This window comes from Carya illinoinensis, chromosome 4, assembly GCF_018687715.1.
Source record: "Carya illinoinensis cultivar Pawnee chromosome 4, C.illinoinensisPawnee_v1, whole genome shotgun sequence".
NCBI classification, from domain to species: Eukaryota; Viridiplantae; Streptophyta; class Magnoliopsida; order Fagales; family Juglandaceae; genus Carya; species Carya illinoinensis.
The window spans coordinates 31,919,977-31,941,237 of NC_056755.1; the positions used below are offsets into that span (position 1 = coordinate 31,919,977).

At 36.7% G+C, this 21,261-nt stretch overlaps 1 protein-coding gene across 1 annotated transcript; it reads right to left on the reverse strand.

Annotated features, from left to right (window-relative positions):
* Positions 1-148: 148 nt before the first annotated feature.
* LOC122307895 (myosin-17-like) lies at positions 149-20,390 on the reverse strand. Its single transcript, XM_043121019.1, has 39 exons — positions 20,040-20,390; positions 18,523-18,651; positions 17,990-18,133; positions 17,718-17,863; positions 17,481-17,637; positions 17,282-17,340; positions 16,519-16,678; positions 16,254-16,403; positions 16,037-16,173; positions 15,785-15,931; positions 15,493-15,594; positions 15,363-15,420; positions 15,166-15,267; positions 14,960-14,997; positions 14,629-14,755; positions 14,385-14,555; positions 9,560-9,691; positions 9,318-9,427; positions 9,058-9,118; positions 7,040-7,217; positions 6,068-6,273; positions 5,780-5,899; positions 5,568-5,666; positions 5,223-5,444; positions 4,526-4,665; positions 3,812-3,929; positions 3,669-3,719; positions 3,498-3,578; positions 3,212-3,382; positions 2,901-3,056; positions 2,582-2,791; positions 1,948-2,085; positions 1,757-1,827; positions 1,526-1,625; positions 1,389-1,445; positions 1,244-1,300; positions 1,032-1,112; positions 862-944; positions 149-762 (listed from the first exon to the last, which is right to left on the reverse strand). The coding sequence occupies exons 1-39, from the start codon at positions 20,040-20,042 to the stop codon at positions 639-641; spliced, it is 4,596 nt and encodes a 1,531-aa protein (XP_042976953.1). The 5' UTR covers positions 20,043-20,390; the 3' UTR covers positions 149-638.
* Between the last annotated feature and the right edge of the window lie 871 nt (positions 20,391-21,261).

A 21,261-nucleotide genomic window follows, 5' to 3' on the forward strand; every position in this document is an offset into this window, starting at 1 on the left:
ATCATCTATCCCACTCTATTTCATACTTTACATGATGTTGCTTCTATCGATTTTTGTATTATTTGGAGAGAAAAAAATCCAACATTTATTTCTGAAAAAAAAAAAAAAAAAAAAGAAGAAGAAATACATCTTACGAGATTCCACCAGATATTTCAAAAACCTAAAAAGAATAATTACATCGACAACAAATTTTTGTCTTTGATATTCTATTTTCTTTTGAATACAACACATGATGGCCTGTGACATGCATTTAGCAGTTGCTAATTACAATAACAAAACCCACTACAAGGCCTGAAAACCAAACAAGAATATGAAAAAGAAAAGAAAAACCACCACTGCCGGTTTGACAGTGGTTCCAGGACACCAATGCCCATATAAAATTGCACACTATCACTTTAATAGTGACATATGGCTTCTTAACAAATAACCCCTCTCGTTGATGTAACACGAGGGGAAAAAAATGAATTGACCCAGACGTCAAACCAAGAAACCGGCCTGGGTTGATGGAGTGTACTATACATATGAATGGCAACAAACAAAAAGACTATGCACAGGTTTTAGCACATCACTTGACATGCAGGTCCCACAGGCAGGCATGAGAACAAGTTTTGAGCATCCAAAACCATGATCATGAAACATCACTCTGCACGTGGAAGTAAAAACCCAAACCCCGAGTTTTCACTAATTAAGGGAGGAGGATCGATGTCAGCTATATCTACTTGTTGCATTGACTTGGAGATGTCATCAACAGAAAAGGGAATGCTGCATCGATTGAATAAAATGTAAATAAACATAAGGGGGGTGCGGATATGATTGGAGATAGAAAATCGACAGAAAAGTGTAGTGATGTAAAAATGGTACCTTGAGTCATCATCTAATAGAAATGAACTACTAACAGCATTGCTAGAATCCTCAGTCATCATAACTCTCATGCTAGAAATAACCTGTACCATTAGAGAAAAGTACATATGATATATCTGAAGAATAAAACTTTTGTTAACACCATGGCAATGACGTAGGTTTCAACTTACATCTGAAGATACGCTGTGTGTGCCATATTTGTCATCCCAGTACATTGTACTAATCCTGTATAACTGCTGTATGCTGAGCACCTGAAGAAGTAGACAAGCAGCAAACAATTTCACTGAGAGAAAAAAAGAAAAGGGGGGGGGGGGGGGGGGGGGGGGGGGGGGGGGGGTATATCAAACGGTATTGAGTAATCTAAATGAAAAGAGGCACTAACAGGACAAAGTTCCTTTGTTATTTCATTCAAAGTCTTCTTCGGTTTTTGATGTATGACCTGAATTATTAAGATATAGGTAAGCCAATATGAAATAGCGGGGTAGCCAAATTAAAAGATATGAAAGACTTATGCGCATGAATCTTACTAGGAATCCAACAGCCTGCCTAATATGCTTTAGTTCATCCCAAGCTGAGCCTGCATACTGTACACAAGAATTTCAGGTTAGACAAAATGCAACAAAATGTAGGGAACAAAGGTCGCACATTTTTTAATAGTGCTCACTTCCTCGGTAGCCTCATAGCACCATTGTTCTAATTCAGCCAGACCCGCTTTTACATACTCCCCATTACTGAATGAACAACACTCACGCCGCAAAAGAAGACTGCATCAGCAAGCAAGTAAAATTTTGAGTTTTATACAATTTAACGAGTATCTTGTGACTGCAATATATAATAAATCAAGATTAGATGCAACAGAAGAGAGGGACAAGAGGAGAGAGATGGATGCATCTACCTGTTGAATAGCTGAACATTGATGAATGAGAATATCTGAGTGAACACTTTACGGACTAAGAATGGGGGCACCTATAAAGCCAGAACATGTTAGAGGATAATACCATTCCAACAAGAACATAATTGCAGACACCATAGAAAACAAAAAAAGAACACAATTGCAGATATTCTATTTGAAATTTTATGACTTACATAGTTTGCTTTCATTGTCTTCAAAAAATTGTTTAAGCTTTTAACAATGCGCTGCCAATGGGCAATTAAAGCTTGCTGAGCAACGGCATTAGCTTGGGAACGTCCTTTCACTAAACTCACCCGTAATGTCCTGGGTGCCTGCATAATATCGAACAAACAAATGAAAACAAAGTGGTTTTTGCTGGTCATCCTACTAAGATAGTCCCTTCCCTGAAGAAGTGAGACCAACTACATGTTTGTACCCAACAGCTTTTTATGCATTCAAATATACCATAGTGTGTGGGGATATTCATGTTAGTGTTGTGAGTGATTTTAGCTTCTTCTTTTTTTCTCTCTTTTTCAAAAGAGTACAAAATGAGTGATTTTAGCCAAAATGGGGGAAAAAACTGGTTTTCCTATATGTTTTCAACAGACTGAAACTTTGAGGATGTCATAAGTGGCATTTTCATCTACCCATCACTTTTGATTAAAAAAAAAAGGATTTATTCATCTACTGCTTTTGATAACAGAGATATTACCATAAAAAGCAATCATTAGACTGCTTCAGCCGGTCTTTTTTCATTATTTTCAATTGCAGTTCTTTTACAGTCCAGCGGAAGTGATAAAAATTGTAGCAAAAAACTTCTTGAGTTACCTGGATACATAATCCAAGTAATGGAGAGATCTCTTTCTTTAGATTGTCTCTTATCATTCCATATATCTTCTCAAGGAAGGCAGTAAGTTGCTGCTTAAACAATAAAGCCGGATACTTTGCCTCCACTTGCCTCAAGTCATCAAGTCTACCAAGCCCTCGACCATTAAGAAATGAAGAGAGCCCTGCACTTTGAGGAGATGCCCGTAACCCCTAGAATTCCCAATAAGAAAGGAATAAAAGGAAGAAGAATTAAGGGACAACAATAACAAATAAAACCCAGAAGAAACTACATGTACAAGGTTACATGGATGCTTCGTACCTGAGACACTCTTCCAAAAAGAGAAGCCGTTGCAGTTCTCCGCCGTTGTGGAGTCAAGCTAGCAGCTCCACTTGCTTTTAGGGTGTGTTGGAGCAGAAACAATAAAGTTGATGTATTTGATAACCAATAAGCTAATAGATCATTATTATTCGGGACCTTCAATAAGTATGAGTCACCAGCATTAGTAACATGAAAAGGTATTGCAGGAAAAAAATCCAACACAACACAAGGCAAATAAGAGTTGAAACTTGGAAGTAATTCGGTCATTGGACAGATGCACATCGCTCAAAGACGACAGAACGGCAACTTACCTCTAATGCTGAAGCTATGGTATGAATGATACGATCAAAAACACTAGTTCTTTCAACCTCAAATGACCTCCAGTGCAGAAGGCATTTGTATATGACACAAGCAGAAACAGGTTTGCCCCGAGAAAATCCTAAATCTTGAGATATACATTTGATCAGAAGGTCCTGGTTCTCCTGTAACCAGAAAAGCAGAGAGCAAGAAACCAGTGAGAAGAAAAGGAAATACCAAACAAGGTTTAAGTAGGCTAACAAGGTACAGATTGTTTCATGTACGTCAATGGTAACTTACCTGCTGCTTCTCATTAAGACATTTCTGTGGTTTTTCCTCCGATTCAGGCCCACGTGCATTTGATATAGCAAGGGTTGTATCCTGAAAAAAATAACACAATAAGAACTAACTGTTCGTCCATTGCCAAGACTTTTATTACCACCTTAATTATCAAAAGGAATGATCTCTTACTGATGCAACCTTGGCTTCTCCATTTAGAACAATCCCATTCTCAGGTGTTCTCTGTAAAACTCAATAAACTTCCCCATAAATTTCTTCACAGTTGTATATTATATGCAAAGAAATTAAAATGACAGTGAAAATTCTACGGATACCTGAATAATCATAGTCTTTGGTCTTGCAGACAAAGCTTTTCCAGTTGGTGACAAGGCTAGTGCCTGCTGTCGAAGTACTTGATTCTCGGACTCAGAATTGGAAAGTTTCTCTTCTAACCTGAATCACACAAAAATCAAACTTAATGGACATTCTAATAGTTCAGTCAAAAGGCAATTATATGTATGTGTGCGCGCACATACACACAGAGGGAAGCAGGGAGGGAGGGTAGAGCTGTATGCCCTTGCATGCACACACAAACACAGAGAGAGTTTACATTTCTAGAATAGAGGTGACAGGAGTGGCAGCCCAAATGAAAACTGATAGGCAGGTTGGAGTTGGATTCCTTATGGAATTAAGGTAAACTGAGAAAAATATTTACAGCCAAAGAACAAAAGCCAATAAGCAATGAGCAAACTGTGAACTTGCAGATATGTTTCAGCGTCATCACCACTTGGTTAAAGGTCTCTCTCGCTGTTAAATTTTAATTTTTCCCCTTTCATGTGGCTTAACTAGTAGTTTTACCCAAGGGTACAACATAGAAAGCCAAAACAACAAATAAATTGACCATAGGGGATAGTTAAGATCAACTTAATGCAGCTGCACTCAACTAGACAGTGAAAAGAAGGGGTGGATTCAGTCAAAGATGGTCTGCAATCACAACAAAAACAATACTTGACAACTAAACAGTTTGATTCTCGCTGCTCTTTACACACCTTTGCAAAGACTCCTGAAGTTGATCCACTTTTTGCCCTGCATCTTCAAGTTTTTTGTTCAGTTCTGTATTTCTAGTCTCAGAATCTGTGCAAGCTTTCCTCGCTTCCTCTGCCGTCTGCCTTTCTGATAGTAGCAAGGCCTGCACAGTGGGAGGTTCATTTAGTCAGTGAACCCAACAAGTTCAATCTCCCAAGTCACTCATAATTAATAACTCGTAATTGTTACAACACGACATCGCATGAGATTCACAAAATGCTGGAATGATAGCTCATTTTTTGGTTCTAAGAGTTGAATCTAAGACAATGCTAAACGCCACCCAACCTTTTACCACCCGAACCAAGAGACACTATCAATAAACCACAAGTTTGTTGCTGTAAATATTGTAATTCTCACTTAAACTTCAAATGATACCTAGTATATGGTACATCGACAGCTTGATCAACACACAATAACGAAGAACAGATGGAATTCACATGTATGTGCCATAATGAAATTTCATGTCTCCATTAAAGAGACATGCCCATCATGTTTCGTTACAATTTAGCTATTCTAGTCTGGGACAACATTATTTATATACTCACATCACATCAGTTAATGAACGCCTTGGGTAAAAACTCTACAATTACCATACACTCAAAGAACTCATGGAGAAAACCTTATGGATACAACTATTATCATCCAAGCTAGACTGCATACCTTTAAACTCTCCATCTCAGCAGTCAAATGATCAATCTTTTCCATATCTTGGATTATAACAGGAGTCTCCTTAATGACTGGAGGTGCTTCTTCAATAGATTTCCGAGATGCTTCTCGTTCATGGATAATCCTGGCATTTGTTTCTTCTACTTGTATTTGCATTGCATGCAAAGCATCCTGTAACTTTGCAATTTCCTGGGCCTTTTCCTCTTCCAAGTCAGTCTGTGATTCAATTCAACATGAATTTAAATTATATTGCAAGCAAATTGAGGTGTGTATAGTCTCACCAATCAAGATCATACCATACTTGATGTGGAAGAACAACATAAAATATAATGAAGTTACCCTTAATCTCTTCTCAAGCTGCAAACGCCATGTCAGTTCTTCCACACGCTTTTCTAGTTTGTCTTTCGCTTCTTTAAGGGCCCCAGTTTCTCTTGAAGCCTGAATAGATTTACAGAAATGGTTACCTACAACCTAAACTTTATTCCTCATAGACAATGTTTGATGTAATACATCGTACTGGAGAAAAAGAAGCAGATTAGGGAACATGATACCATTTTGAGCTTCCTGAGCTCTCTCCGGGCAACCCTTTGCCTCCAACCACACTGAGAAACTAGTGCAGCCTTCTGGAGACTCTTATAATAGGAATATGCTACGTGGCCACGTAAATGAGCCTGCATTCCACCCAAAGAAGATCACCCACTCATTAAACTTTTTGACATGTTTCAAACAATATTTAACAATATTTAAGTGCTACACAGATACTGTTATTGCAGCACAATTGCATCATTTCTTTTTTTATATCCCATGATAATGTATTTAGAAGACATGTGAAATAGGACCTGGACAATAATTGCCGCCTTCGTTTGTTTTCTGAATCTGAATTCATTGCGAGCAATCATTGCCCTTAACCCTGTCTGCAATGTGATTGCAGACAACCGTACTGTTAAGTATGATTTCCGGATAATGTATCGTCGGAAGTTCTTCTGAATCATCAGAGCTGCTGCTTCTCGACGTAATTGCTCATAGAGTTTCCGAGCCAATATACCTGATCCAAATCAAGACAAATTGATTTTTAAAAAACCTGGATTGGGACTTTGATTGGCTAAAAGATGCAGTTACTAGAATACTACTATGTACCGTGTTGGTTTCTTGTCTTAGAAAATAATACTATCATGACTATGTCCAGCATATTGGAGTAAATAATTCGATGCGAAACTATATAAGCTTTATGCACTGTACATGAATATGTCCCCATCTTACTTAATTGTTTTCCCAAAGCACTACATCCCATCTCAATGAACCAGCCCTCTCCAACTCACACATACAGCTAACTTGCAGACAAGCACACACGCACATAGCTTGAGCTAATTAATATATGCACAGTTAACTTTGAGCTTGCCTTTGTTTCTTAGAATGTATTTAGGTGTTTTCTTTTGTATACTTCCTGTGTAGATGGGCTTCGCGGCTTTCGCCTATACATTTGTTTCTAATAAAATTAGTTCTTACTTATCAAAAAAAAAAAAACTTTGAGCTCAGGTAGTTTAGTTTGAAAAAGGTTCAGAAAATTCTCAAGGAGTTTTTCATTGTAAAGTAGTTAAAATCATATGGCCTTAGAAGAAAGGACAAGGTATTAAGTTTTATAGAAATTTCAAACTAATCTAAATTGCAGATAAATTTAAAAAGAAAAAAGAAAACAAACAATTAAAAAAAACAAAAATAACATTTGACATTAAATCTCTCAAAATAAATTGTGATCAGATGCTGCGAATCAACATCATAAGCAGCATTGATTGAAATCAACTTGAAGGTACCTCGTAAACATGACTGCAATTGAATCCCAGCTTTACGTAATTCAAGGAACTCTTTGCGTGCAATATATGTACGACTTTGTCTTTGAATGATTCTAGCGGCATTTCCAAGCACCTCTGCTCTTCTTGTGTCCAACTCAGCCATCTGACCAGCTCGTAGGAAAACTTTTGTCTTGCCTATCTGCAAAGCCATGATGAACAAAGAAAGATATCAGAAACACAAAGATGGCGAATGGCCTAATGCATAGTGCTGAAATATATCAAATACAAGCATTTAGAAACATTTAAAGAAATCGCAATGAGATTCCTAGATAGGTGTCAGGTAAGTCAGTACCAGGTGGATAAATTATGATAGAATTGTACAAGTACCAGTTCCTATATTGGGTCTTTACTGGATAAAACTAAGCTTTACAAGTAATTCTTCTCTTTTAATTGGCACCGGGTGTCTAGGAAGTCCCGAATAATCCCGGGGGTGCACAAGCCCTCGGCAAGGAGTTTCCCACAAATGCACCTTGAGTAATTCAAGGAGAAAATCCCCCAGTCCGATGGCCCCTAGAGATTGTTTGCACACAAGGGGATTGACCAACTCTTTTGGAGTATAAGTTCGAATGTAGTTAACACTTTCCATGGGCCATTATAAACGACATCAAAGCAAATACCACCTTGTGGCACTATAGTGTGGCATGGACTCTAACGCCAACCATGTGGCACTAGGGTACTAAATTGTGCAGTGAACTCGAACAGGGACATCAGAGAAATGAGTGAAGGCTGTAATGCCTCAGATAAGTCCCATATTGGACCAATGGATTCTTTTATATATATAAGTAGGAAGATATTTTATTGATATTGAAATAGGCATAGCCCAAGTACACAAGAAGTATACATATTGGACCAGTGGATTCGGATTTAGCATAAGTGTTAAGTTCCACATTAATTCTTTATTAGATAGAATTCAAATAAATAAGTTGGGCCAAGTAATTGGGAGTTCGGAACCTGCTTGTTTAATCAAGCACTTTTGGAGAAGTGACTTTGGTGCTATCAAAATGAGAGAGGCCTTTGGGAGAATTTTAATAGATTCTAAAATATAGATGCAATTGGTGTGGATGGTATTCCAATGAGGTCCAAGGATTCCATGGAATAAGATTACGGAAAACATAAGAAAAGATCGGTAGAAGTTCTCTAAATATACTCAAATCCTCTTGGGTGCAAACAATTTTTAGGAGCCATTGGATTTGGGGAATTATCCCTTAAATTACCCGAGGTGCATTTGCAGGAAACTTCTTACCAAGGTCTTGTGCCCCCCGAGATTAGTCGGGACTTGTTCTCGAACACTTGGTGCCAAAAAAAGAATTTTCCTAAGTATACTAGATTTGAGGTGGGAGATGGATCCAAGATTAGATTTTGGCATGATTTGGGATGTGGAGATAGGGTTCTCAAAGAAGCTTTCTTGAACACATACAATGCTCAAGGAAGCTTTCTTAAATGCATATAGTGTTTGCTCGTGCTAAGGATGCTTTTGTGTTGGACCATTTGGAGAGATATCTTGTGACTTCCCTCAAAATGTGAGCTTTATCCGAGCAGCTTATGACTAGAATACGCCCTTCCTGCATTCTTTCATTTTTTGCACTCTACTAGGTGAAGAAGAGGAAGGTAAGATAAACTTCTTTGGGCCCTTTCCAAGAGAAGTCATATTTGAAAATTAAAATTTAAACAAGGAAATGGCATATGACAAATTGTCATAAGTTATCCTTTCTTTGTCACTCATATTCCTGATTGCTGTAGGTTTTCAACAGTGCAGGTGGGGAAGGAAAAGGCATCAGATATTAATGACAAAATATTGGGATAAAATCAAATTCTTATCTTAATCCAACCTTTCCCTGATGCAGGTTTCAAACTGGCATAAGAAGTTATCCCCATGGCAGCAGGGGCCCTAAAGGGTGTCCTTGTCCCAACCTAACCCCATTACAATTTACAACTAAGTAGCATCATCAAGATAAGTCAAAAAAAGGTATGTGAATTACCTGATAACCTTTCAATCCTTTCTTGTCCATAATCATTTGGCACGCAACTTTCTCATCGTAGCTGTTCATGAAGAGGTGATAACAGTTACTTAAAAAACAAAAATATACTGTACAAGAATAGAAGACTAACAGAAGAATTAATGAAAAGGAATTAACAGAGAAAAACAAACACATGATGTGACATTAAATATTCACATTTTTAGCTTGAGGTTAGGAAGCCAAGCAGCCAAAAAATCTAGAAAAAAGGAATCTAGACTTACTTCCCATCCAAAACTTCAGGAGCAAGAACGCCAAAGCGGAGAAGAAACTCATAAAATGTTCGTCGTGTAGGATATCCAGCACAGCTGATTCTGATTGCCTCAAGAACACCCTACAATAAATAATAACCACACATGAAAATCACCAAATGAACAGGATTATAAAACAATAATGATCTTGACAGGTTTCGCAAAATGAATGAAAAACTAAAACAAAGCAGAAGGTATATATAGATTATACTTACACCGCATCGTAATTGTTGGATAACATTCAGGTTCTCAAAAATAGCGGGCTTGAGGACATTGTTTGGCTTTACACATCTGATGTAATGGGGTTCTGTGGAACTCAAGGTCTCCATCAAAGATTGAAGTTGTAACTGCATTTTGAGAACACATCTCACTGCTTGTCAGAAAAATATCTATCTAAATATTTGGGTTGAGAACGTAAACCATATATAGTAGGCACATAACTTTACATAGGCATATTCAGAATTCTAAGTATTAACTGTTTTACAACAAGCACCATAATTGAAAAATGTAGTAAATCTCTATCTAAAAATTGTTAGTCGTTATGTTCATCAAGTTAAACTGTGGTATGTCAATCGAGTCAGAATTTATTCCTTCAACATGACCAATTCCATAAGAAAAAGGAAATTCAGTTCTGGACCAGATTCCTTTTTCTCATATTAATCTCCATAACTATTACATCAACAGGAAGTGAACGCCACTGAAATAACAGAAGATCACAATCCACCAACATGAAATTCACAAGCTTTTGCAATTATGTGTGGGATTTCTTTCGTACAGCTAGTTAGTTGGGCTCAATAATAATGTGTGTGATTTCTTTCATTGGCCTTATCAGGTCAATTTTCATGTGTATTTTGAACTCGGCCTTAAATCCACTTCATCCTTGGTTCACAAGTATGCTAGCAAGCACATGCAACCCATATAAGAAATATACTAACACAAGTTGACGTTAATGAAGAAAACGATTGAAAAGCAAATACTATTACAGGATTCCTGATTCATCTTCTCTTGGGTGTTATGCTTAGGGAACGCAGCATGATGCTAGGTTGATTTATTTGTTCCAATGACATTCCTACATGTAGGGATGTAAATGAACCAGTCCGCAAGATTGCTCGCCCGATAATTGCTCACTCGAACTGAGCTTGACTCATGAAAAAAAAAAAGCTCGGTCGTGTATGCCTATATATTGAATATAGTCCACAATTATATGTTAGTTAATTAAGTACTTCAGTGATTAATTATGGTAAATATTTTATAATATGTGTAATAATTTGTATGCAGGACCTGGTAGTTTCATATACGATGTAGAAACCATATACAAAATGTATTCCTAAAAGTGTTATAATCTTATAATTCAATATAAGGTTTATATATTAGTTGTAAAAATTTCATTAGATTTAATTTTTTTTATAATTTGGTATTTTTAATTATTCAATTCATTAAAAAATAAATAAAAAATATATAAAAGAGTGTAAACAAAACTCAACTAATAACTCGACTTAGCTTGAGCTCGTGTTTGATCAGATTGGCTTGGCGAGCTCTCAGCTCGAACTCGAGTTATTTGAATTCAGCTTGACTCGACTCGGATCGATTACAGCCCTATGGCTACTTGATGTATTTCAACCTCCAACCAGTAATCATTCCTCATCGACAATCCGTACATTGGAGCATCCAAAACACTTGAGAAAAGGCAAGCAGATAATCACTACAATTAATTTACTATTCTTGAGATATATTGGCCATCAAAATTGTTTGGATTTTGATGGAAAACATGCCCTTTCATGTCGGTTTTCAGCACTATACTATAGTGATTATGGCTCTCTCAGACTAGACTCACCAACATCAACTCAATTGACTATGTCAAGCATGATGCTAGGGTGAATTTTTATGTTTCTCTGCAATTCCTACATGCTGTATTTCAGTATTCACGGCAGTAATCATTCCCCATACAAGCCCTACATCTGAATATCCACACTTAAAAAAGCCAAGTGGAGAATCACTGCAACTAATTTATTAGACTTGAGAAAAACCAAGTGAAGAATCACTGCAACTAATTTATTGGACTTGAGAAATGTTGACCACCACAATTGATTGGATTTTGATGACAAACCTGCTCTTCTATGTGGTTGAGTTTCAGCACAATTTATGGCTCTCTATGAGATGCAACCAACACTAGACTATCCAAAATCAACTCTATTGACTATTTCAATCATACCCATGGCTCCCCTTTCCCAAAACACGACCATATATTATTAAATTCTACAAAAAATCAATAATTTACCCTCGCCAAACTACCACTCTTTCTGCAATATGATCATCAAATACCAAAGTTGTCACTCTACCCATCCAAACTACTCTTCCTTTTACAGTTTGACCCTCATTTAAGATCCAACAGTTAACATCAGCCACATCACTTACTTTTCATTCATCTTAATGGTCAGATATTAATGAGGACTTTTTTTTTTCCTTCTAATTGGTGATGTAACAGGATATTAATGGTTAAATCTCAAAGAAGGGAGAAAATTACAAAATGAGCAGTAATTTGGAGAAGGAGAATCGACAACTTCCTTTTCACCTTGAAATGAATTCCTCAATAAGATCTGACCATTAAAATGTATAAAAAGTATGTGATGCGGCACAATATCAACAGTTGGATCTAAAAGGAGGGCAAATTGCAAAACAAGCAGTAGTTTTCTTAGATAACTAAGATAAGTTTGATTAGTGTTCACTAATACAGAGAAAAGGATCGTAAAATACAAGGGGGTTAACAACAAAAATGCCTAGCAAGAGACGGAGAAAAGCGCAAGAAAATCCTGGAAAGTAAAGCTAGGGAGACATAGGTCAGTTGCTGTCCAAATGTATAATGAATTTAGAAAGAAAGCCTTGAGGTCTTCTATGTTTATTGCAATTTCTTCAAAATTCAATCATTTCTTTCACTCTATATGTATCTCATCAAGTGAATAAGAATCATCCTCCACAATGTCTCATTGCACTGGTTCCCAAACCACCCCTTTCGACATGCTAAAAGGTCTACCACTCTTATAGGCATCACCCAACTTTTTTTTTTTTTTTTTTATAAGATAAATTTGATTAATGATAAAAAAAAAGGCACTAACCAAGTACATAAGGAGTATAAATTAGATACACCTAGCTTGAAGAAATAGAAAAGTCAAGAAAACTATGAAAGCTGAAGTTAATTAAAACAGTTTGCCATGCAGTGCTAGTTACGTCACCATGTAGTAATCAAGGTTTTCCTATTCCTCATACTTAACATCTTTCTACCACCAAGATGTGTCACTTTCTTAAGTTGTCCAAAGTAATTACAGCCTTGCTCTTCCAAATGGTCTTCCATATAAATTATTCTTTCACTCTACTATTCAATATATGCCAATGCATCTTGTTTTTCTCACCCAGTCTTAGTTGAAGAGAATAGAGCTCGATAGGCAACAAGGTAGAGTCACCTCCCATTCCTGTGCTGCTACTCTACTCCCCATTGAGGGGAGCTATCGAACATATGTCAGTTGTCTACCACCAATACATCTTCTCCCCAGCAATGTTAAACAGATCTGGGAAGGCCCTTTTGAAAGGCTAATCACCAACCTTACATCATTCCAAAACTTCATTCTGGTTCCATTCCCCACCTCATATCTAATGTGCCAGCCAAGGAGATTCCCCTCTCTTTCTTCGGATATTCTTCCATAACCTAACCCCATAAATCTCACTCACCTCATCGGTGCTCCAACCACCACATTTTTGTCATATTTGATCTCCAACACCCTCCTCCAAAGGCTACCACTATCATTTGCAAATTGCTAGAGCCACTTCCCCAACAAAGATGTATTAAATGTAACCAATCTTCTATACCCAAACTGCCTTCAAAAATTAGAGAACACACCTTAGGCCACTTCATCAGGTGGAATTTCCTCTCCTTCCCGCTCCATAGGAAATCACTTTGTATCTTCTCAATACAGTTAGTAATGCCTATAGGTAGGGATACGGTTATAACGTTAGTTGGTGTATTTGAGCGGCTGCTCTTCATAAAGTTTGCCCTACCTCCCTTGGATAAGTACTTTGAGAAAACTTCTAAACTTCTAAGGACTTTCATGGAGTTTTGTAAAAGCGTGGGTCCCATTAAAAATATGCTTGGATTAAGAAAATTTTTTAGCTATGTTTTTATTAGAGTTTGAAAAAGTGGTGGGGCCCATTGAAAATGTGTTTGAGAAGAAAATCCTTCTAAGATATATTTGAGTTTAACGAAAGTCATTTGGGTTTTTGTTTTTATGGAAATAAAGAAAAAAAATTTATGATATTATTTTTGAGATTGCTTTTGTCTAAAGATTTGTATTGCGGAGAGAATTTTCTCACTCCTTGTTCCTGAAAATCACCATCTCCAAACTTGAAACTGCTTCAAAATAAAGGAAAAACCAACACAAAGAACGCAAGTGTTTAGTGTTTGCCTCCCAAAAAATCAGCATATGATTTGCAAATCATAAGTGTGAGATAAGAAATCCTTCCCCATTACAAGTTCTAGCCAAGAAGCCTGAAAGATGGTCACCATCCACTAGTACTGAAATCATTCAACTAAGGATATCCCTGTCGTAACCCATGTGAGCTGTCAAAGAAATCCACAGGAGAGCCATTCACCACAACTAAAAAGCACATCGTGGAGATATATATGGGGGACGAAAACTTTGGTAAACTGAATGGTAGTAGGGTGGTAAACTATATAGGTGAAAGTGAAGTGACAATTTTAGTGTTTTGGTGATTAAATTGCAAAAGGAGTAGTATTTTGTGGGGTAAAATGTAATTTTTCCAAAGTCTTATCTACTATCTGATTCAGGCGGAAGTTTTAAGTGTGAGATAATCATATGGACATGGATTGACTACGCTACCCTATTTAATTTGGCACCGTTGTAATGTCTATATCAAACCTGAGTTACACACTTATCGTCAAAAGGCACTCAAACTTCAGCAGAATAAGTCAAACCAACACCAAATGCAGTCACTTGATCTAGTTTTTTGGGAAGAGTAGAATGGTGATACCTTAAAGCGAGAGCCAATGGAAGAAAATTTGGATGACTTTGATGATTCCTCAGGAAGTCGAGGAAATAGGCCTGCCACAAAAGAGCACTTTGACGCCGTCAACAGATCCTGATGTTCAGCCACGACATAATCTTTGTTTTTATCAAGGAACAAATCAGCCAGATAAAGTACCTGTTACATAAAATTGAAATATTTCAGCAAACATGAAAGTGAAATACAGAAAAACATTAGGATATATGTTTACCTCTCCTGCATAGTGAGATATGGTAAAACTAGTACGAGAAAGCTTAGGCTTGATAAAGCGCTTGTTGTTTTTGAATGTCTGATACAACTTCTGAGCAAATGTTTCATGTGTGGATTTGGGAAACATGCTGTCAAAGCAATCAAACAAACATGAGGATGAAAAGAGAGGATTTGAATTATGCTAACATGGCTAAAAGTGGATGTAGTCAGATATCACCTTCATAATAATAAAAAGGAATATGCATCATAAATCCATGTATGGATTGGTATTTGGGCCCATTGAACTTGGAAGCAATGGTGGCTTATGTAAAGCAAAAAATTTAGCTGCTTACCAGGCTTCATCCAGAAGTGCAATAATTCCTCCTGGTTTCTGCAAGAATATTGAACAGCTTAGTTGTAATAAAATGATGCTTTGGAAGAACAGGTGTGAAATTTGGGTATAAAGAAATGTGCTGGGATGGATGGTGATGTGTCAAACATATAAAATTGACAAGCAGTTGATGAAATTAACATGAAGCAGCAACTGACAATAGAACACCTTCTCAATCAGATCCAAAACATCTTGGTTATCAACAAACTCTATGTAGCTCCAATTGATTTCTTCTTTCGTATACTCCTCTTGTTCCATTTTGAAGACATGCTGCAAACCTCACAGTTACCCCAAACCCAATGGTAAGAGAGTGTAGAAATTTCATATAAAACGGGGTTCATGAACAACGCTGTGTGTTACCATACCTGATTGAAATGTTGTTGCAGTTTCTCATTTGTAAAGTTGATACAAAACTGCTCAAAACTATTGAATATAGAAATTTGTCAGATGCAAGGCTCAATTCATTGCAAGTGAAATTTATATTCAATGACTTACCTATTCTGCTTAAAACTCTCAAACCCATAAATATCAAGAACTCCAATTAATGATTTTGAGTTTGGATCTTGCCCAATTGAATTGTTGATTTTATCCACAATCCTGTAGATAATTGATGAAACACATATTAGAACCCAAATATGGAGTAAACAGGACTTATTAAACACATCAACTTCCTTGTCTTGTTGACATGAGACATCATATATCCCTATTGATGATTATATTATGTTATGAAGTGGCCATGCACATGAGCACACACGCACAAAGAGCATGTTCAGGAAATTCCATTTACCAATCAAACAAACGAGAGTAGACGGTTTTAGCTAATGCATCCCTGCTACCCACTGCAGCAACAGCATCAAGAGTTCTTGTAATAACTTCTTCTGGTGTCACCATTACACGCTTAATCAGTGCATCTTCCAAGCTCTTAGCATCACAACTGCCACAGGAGATAAGTCAATAAAGGTGTATGACTCAAATAAACAATAATTCAAATGAACTGAAAATTCAACAAAAAAAAAAAAACAATTGAAACAGAGCGTACTTAAGCAGCTCAGCTGTCATATTCAGATGGAATCTAGACTGCTCATCTTTAATGACAGAAGAGTCAGCCTCGTCTCCCTTTGCAAATTCAATATTTCCAAGATGCAGGATTGCAGCTACAACCCTAAAAATGGCCTCCTGAATAGAAAAATCTATTACAAATCATCCGAATGCAATAGCAACATATACTCTTTATTAGAACTAAAGGGAAGACTGACCTGCTCTTCCTCGCTGATTCCAACTACATCCATAGCCCTTCTGGTGGCAAGATACTCATCTGCATCATCTATTGCAGCCAGCTCATAACAGTCGGATTGATTCAAGTAGTGGAATGACTTAGGGTTTCCCAACTTATACTTCTCTCTGTCCTAAATTTAGAAAGACAACAGTGATAGTATAACTACAGGCATATCTGGTATTAGATGCGCTCAACACTTGATGAGAACTTGTAGTCATCTCAAAAAGAAAATAGGGTATAATTACCTCAGGTGGTGCCGCACAAAGAAGGTAAAAGCAATGGTAGTTTCTTTCAGGATTTGAAATTTGGCAAACACGAGACCTTTCAAGCAAATAAGTTCGTACAGCAGCCCCAGATATCCTCCCGCTCTTGTCAAATTGGATCTCAACAAATTTACCAAAACGACTGCATTGTGATGACAGGATAAACATAAAGTAAGACGCGCTCCTATGCACAAGTTGAACTATACAACAAACATTCATGAAGACTAGTTGTATCATAACTCAACTATAACAATATATCACAACAATTAGCAGTGATGAACCCACTGCTGCCAGAACAGAGACAAACCATCCTGTGAGGACAAAGGAACCAAGAACTGACCCTTGGTCCATTTGAGTACATCATTGATATCTTTCCTAGCACAATTTCAGGGAGAAAGAACGAGGGGGATTGAGGGGGACAAAAAAATTACCGTTGTCATCATTTGAGTACACCATTGATATTTTTCCTAGCACGATTTCAGGTAGAAAGAACAAGGGGGATTGAGGGGGACAAAAAGATTACTTTTTCATCTAAAACTTCCCCAATCTCCTCATATACTCGTGTTATGACATTAAAATTCACCTTAAGAGGCTTAAGATCTTTTATATGTCATCCAACTTTTGTCATCATTTGAAGAGAAAATGAACTGGTGTGCTTGAAACCTGCCTACTTACAGCTAGGCCTCTGGCCCATGTATTGGAGGAGTGATAATCTTCGCAAGTTTCACAGTGAACGAACACTCACCTTGAGTTATTGTTTCTAACAGTTTTGGCATTGCCAAATGCTTCAAGAACTGGATTGGACTGTAAAAGTTAATCAACAGAAACTCCAAGTCAGGCAACATTTCTATCCCTTAAAAATTTATGGACATATATCAAGAACTGAAGATAATTTTTAGGAAATAGAGTTCTGAGCCAAAAAAAAATTGGAAGCTTAATCTTACTTCTAGGACTTGTTGTTCAACCGTCCGACCTTCTACTCCAGATCGACCACCAAGGTATGCAAGATATCGCATAAGCATCTTTGTTGTCTCAGTCTTACCAGCACCACTCTCTCCACTAACTAGAATTGAGTTGCTTTTCCCCTCATTGATCATTGCCCTGGTAAATATAAGTATAAAACAAAGCATAAGTATGGAAAAAAACAAAGTATGAAATCTAAGAATATTTATATCACGTACCTGTATGCAGCATCGGCAACTGCAAAAACATGAGGACTTAGCTCTCCAAATGCAGCTCCTTTATATTGTTCCATCATGTGAGTATCGTATAAATGTGGTAATCTTTGAAAAGGATTTACAGCAATCAGGATATTTCCGGTGTATGTCTGGGGAAGTATTTAAAAAAAAAGTATAATAAGACTATCCATAACTTTCTTGTTTTGTTTGACTCAAAATCCACTTCAATGCATCAGTTTACAGAAGGGGAGGGGAAAAAATCTTAAACATCTTACATAAATTTCATTAAGTTCATATCGAGTTGCTAAGTTGTGCAGAACTCCCGGTTCATGTAAATAAGAAAGCTTTGTCATGTCATCTACACCTCCAGGAGGGGCCTCGGTATCCTTTGGAAATACTTTCGTGATATCCGTGACAACCTGCAATTAATTTTTCCAGTCAGTGAAAACTATTCAACCTTGGATCCAAAATTATTTATAGAATTTTAAAGGAAAATTGCACTTTAACACACCCCCCCCCCCCCAAAAAAAAAATGACAACTTCTTTTTGCAATATGATCACCAAAATTACGAAAAGTGTCAATTTACTCCCCAAATTGTGAAAAATGAAATGGTCTATTTTTTTGCAACACTAGATTAAATTTTTTTTACAAGTACCATTTGCCTTAGAAATCAATAAACTTGATGCTAGAAAATGGGCCACCCAAGCTATGGAACAAATTTCTGCCATACAATATGATGATCTCATAACAATATTTGCATCCCAAATTTAACACATCCTATGTAACAAATAAGCTAGTCTGACTCACGGTTTTCCCATTTGTGGTCTGCACATGAACTTCTTCACCATTGATTTGGAAGACTTCTCCATCAATCCATGCCAGTGATGGCTCTTCAACCCATACGTGGGAACCCACAATGATGTTATCTGGTCCAGCCTACAAAAACAGCAGAGGTCATAGGTGTAAAGAAGATGCAGAAGTTTTCAAAAGAAGTGAAGAAAATATAACTGTTCTACAATGTATATTCATAAAGAAAAGATGGGGAAGAAGCAACACCAACTACTGAAATTATTGTCTTCTCTCCAACATTTGACAGATGCCAAAGAAGTGATGTGCTAAATTAGGAATCAATCCATGCCATACCATCCAAAAATTGATTACAAAAATGTTTGAATCATAGGAGGATCATATGAAGAACTTATTCGATGACTAAAGAAGTATATCATCAAAAATTGTTGAATGATATGACAGGGACATAAACATGCATAGGAGGATCATATGAAAAAATTATTCATGCAAAAAGAAAAAATATATATATTTCAAACAGTACGGGCCGATAATTAGTCAGGCTCTACATGATCAATAATGTTGGTCCGGGAGTCCATGAATACTTCTTTTCTACCAAAAATAACTTTCTACTTACCACAAAAAGCACCAAGGATAACATGGAATGAGAGAAGAAACTAGCAAGACTAAATTTCATCGCTGAATTCCCAATGTAGCAACACTTTGGCAGACATTTCTGTGCATCCACAGCCACTGAACATGAAGCTACTGTCACATTTCTCAGCATCACCTACTACCCGCCACTCCCAAGGGATGTTTCACGTCTTAAGTTATACCTTTAGTGAAAATTCCACCATCATGTACAAACACTTTCATACAAACAAACAACGTGAACTCAAAATCATTACTCCCAAGTCTCAAGGCACAACCATCACACCTCAGCTTCTCTTCAAGCAAACTGGTTGGCCCAATTCTTTTAATTTGAACTGAGACAGAACCACATCAGGTTGTACTGATCGCTCTAATGTGTATAAAAATTATTTTCTCCATGGTGTTCAGTTCAATGAATCTCACTTGCCCACGGCCAGACTGAACTCGTTCACCCACTAAACGTCGATCCCATCGAACTTTGTGCCAATCGCAATGTATCCTTTTATTTTCAATGGAACTTTCTGTGTTTTAATTGCCATGTGCCCGTACCCCCAAGAAGCAATGCATTAAACCACAAATTCCGCAATGCAGGTGATAAAACAGGAATGACTTTGCAACAAAGTGTGAGCCATATACTTTGCCAAAAAAATTTCAATGAAAAAAAAAAATCCAAAGCTTTATAATAGAACTATCGGCGTAATAGATCCTAACATAATTACTAACAAAATCAATCCGGTTCAAATATAAACTTATATCCCAAAACATATCAAATCCGATTCAACTGAGCCAATCAACGAATCAAAGTAAAAGAAACAATCAGCCAAATGAAGAAGAACAAAAACATATACATATACATAAAAGAGTCTCTACTGCATTCACTGAATTACCATAACGATTGCGGAAAAAGCGATCTTCCTCTCTAGCTCATCCGAGGCTGGAACGAGTCGAGCAGAAACAGAATCAGTGAGTCAGATCGGACAGGAAGCTTTTGAATTACAACGGTAAATGGAGCAAAAGAAGACGATAATAAGAAGAATACAAAGTTCTATAGAGCGATTTGATTATCTTTTGCCCACTTCCTTAGAGCTCTTTTGGTTCCTTTCTCTCTTTATTCTCTCTCCTCCAGAGAATGAGTTGTGGAGGGTTTATATATATATATACTGAGACACACGAAAAGCAAGTTTAAGCTTCTCGCTGTCTCTCTATCTCTCTCTAGAGTTCTTATTGCTGCTGTGTACCTCTCTCTCTAAGATTTTAATGTTTTTTTTCTTTTTTTCAAATTACTGGCTGAAGGGGGTCGGTTGGGGTCCGTTGGAGGCTCAGGCTGGTTTCAACCTTCGTGGTCTCCCATAAACCTTTGTCTAATGGTCCAAAACCGACATTAAGGAAAAAAACAAACGTGCCTTTCGGCTTTTTTCCGTGTTTTTAGACAGATATTTGCTAATATTTACGGGTTTATCCCTTCCTTTCATGGTACATAACCTTAAAGTTATACTCTTTGTACAAATTAACAATTTCAGTGATTCGGGATCCGATCATAGCAAATATATTTTCTCTCTTTCTCTTTTTTAGTTAAGAAGGAGTAATCTCAAATTAAAAATTATATTCTAATAATATTTTAATTTTATAATTTTATTCAATTTTTTCAGTCACTTTTCTTAAAATTTAATAAATATTTTACTCAAACTATCTCACTATTATTCAGAAATCATTTTATTACTATTTATAAAATTTGAAATTTTATCTCATTTTCTAAACATTCCTTAAATATCATTTAGAGAGGGCCACTGAATGCCACCAAGTCCAAATCTACTTACTTATTCGGCATTAACATTACATTGTAATATCATGTATTCCGTAAAAATAAAAATAAAAAATAAAAAAATAATCCACATGAGCAATTATAGATTTTATATAGATTGTTATCATCCTATACTATACTATTTCTTTTTATCTTTTTTTATTTTTGGTTAAGGAGGACGGTGCCTCTAAAATTTCATTAAAACTCTCATTTTTAATAGACAAAGACCGTGGTTACATCTTAAACCCATTTATTAAAAATCAATCAAACAATAAACATCATTCAACATGAAAAATAAAACTATACAA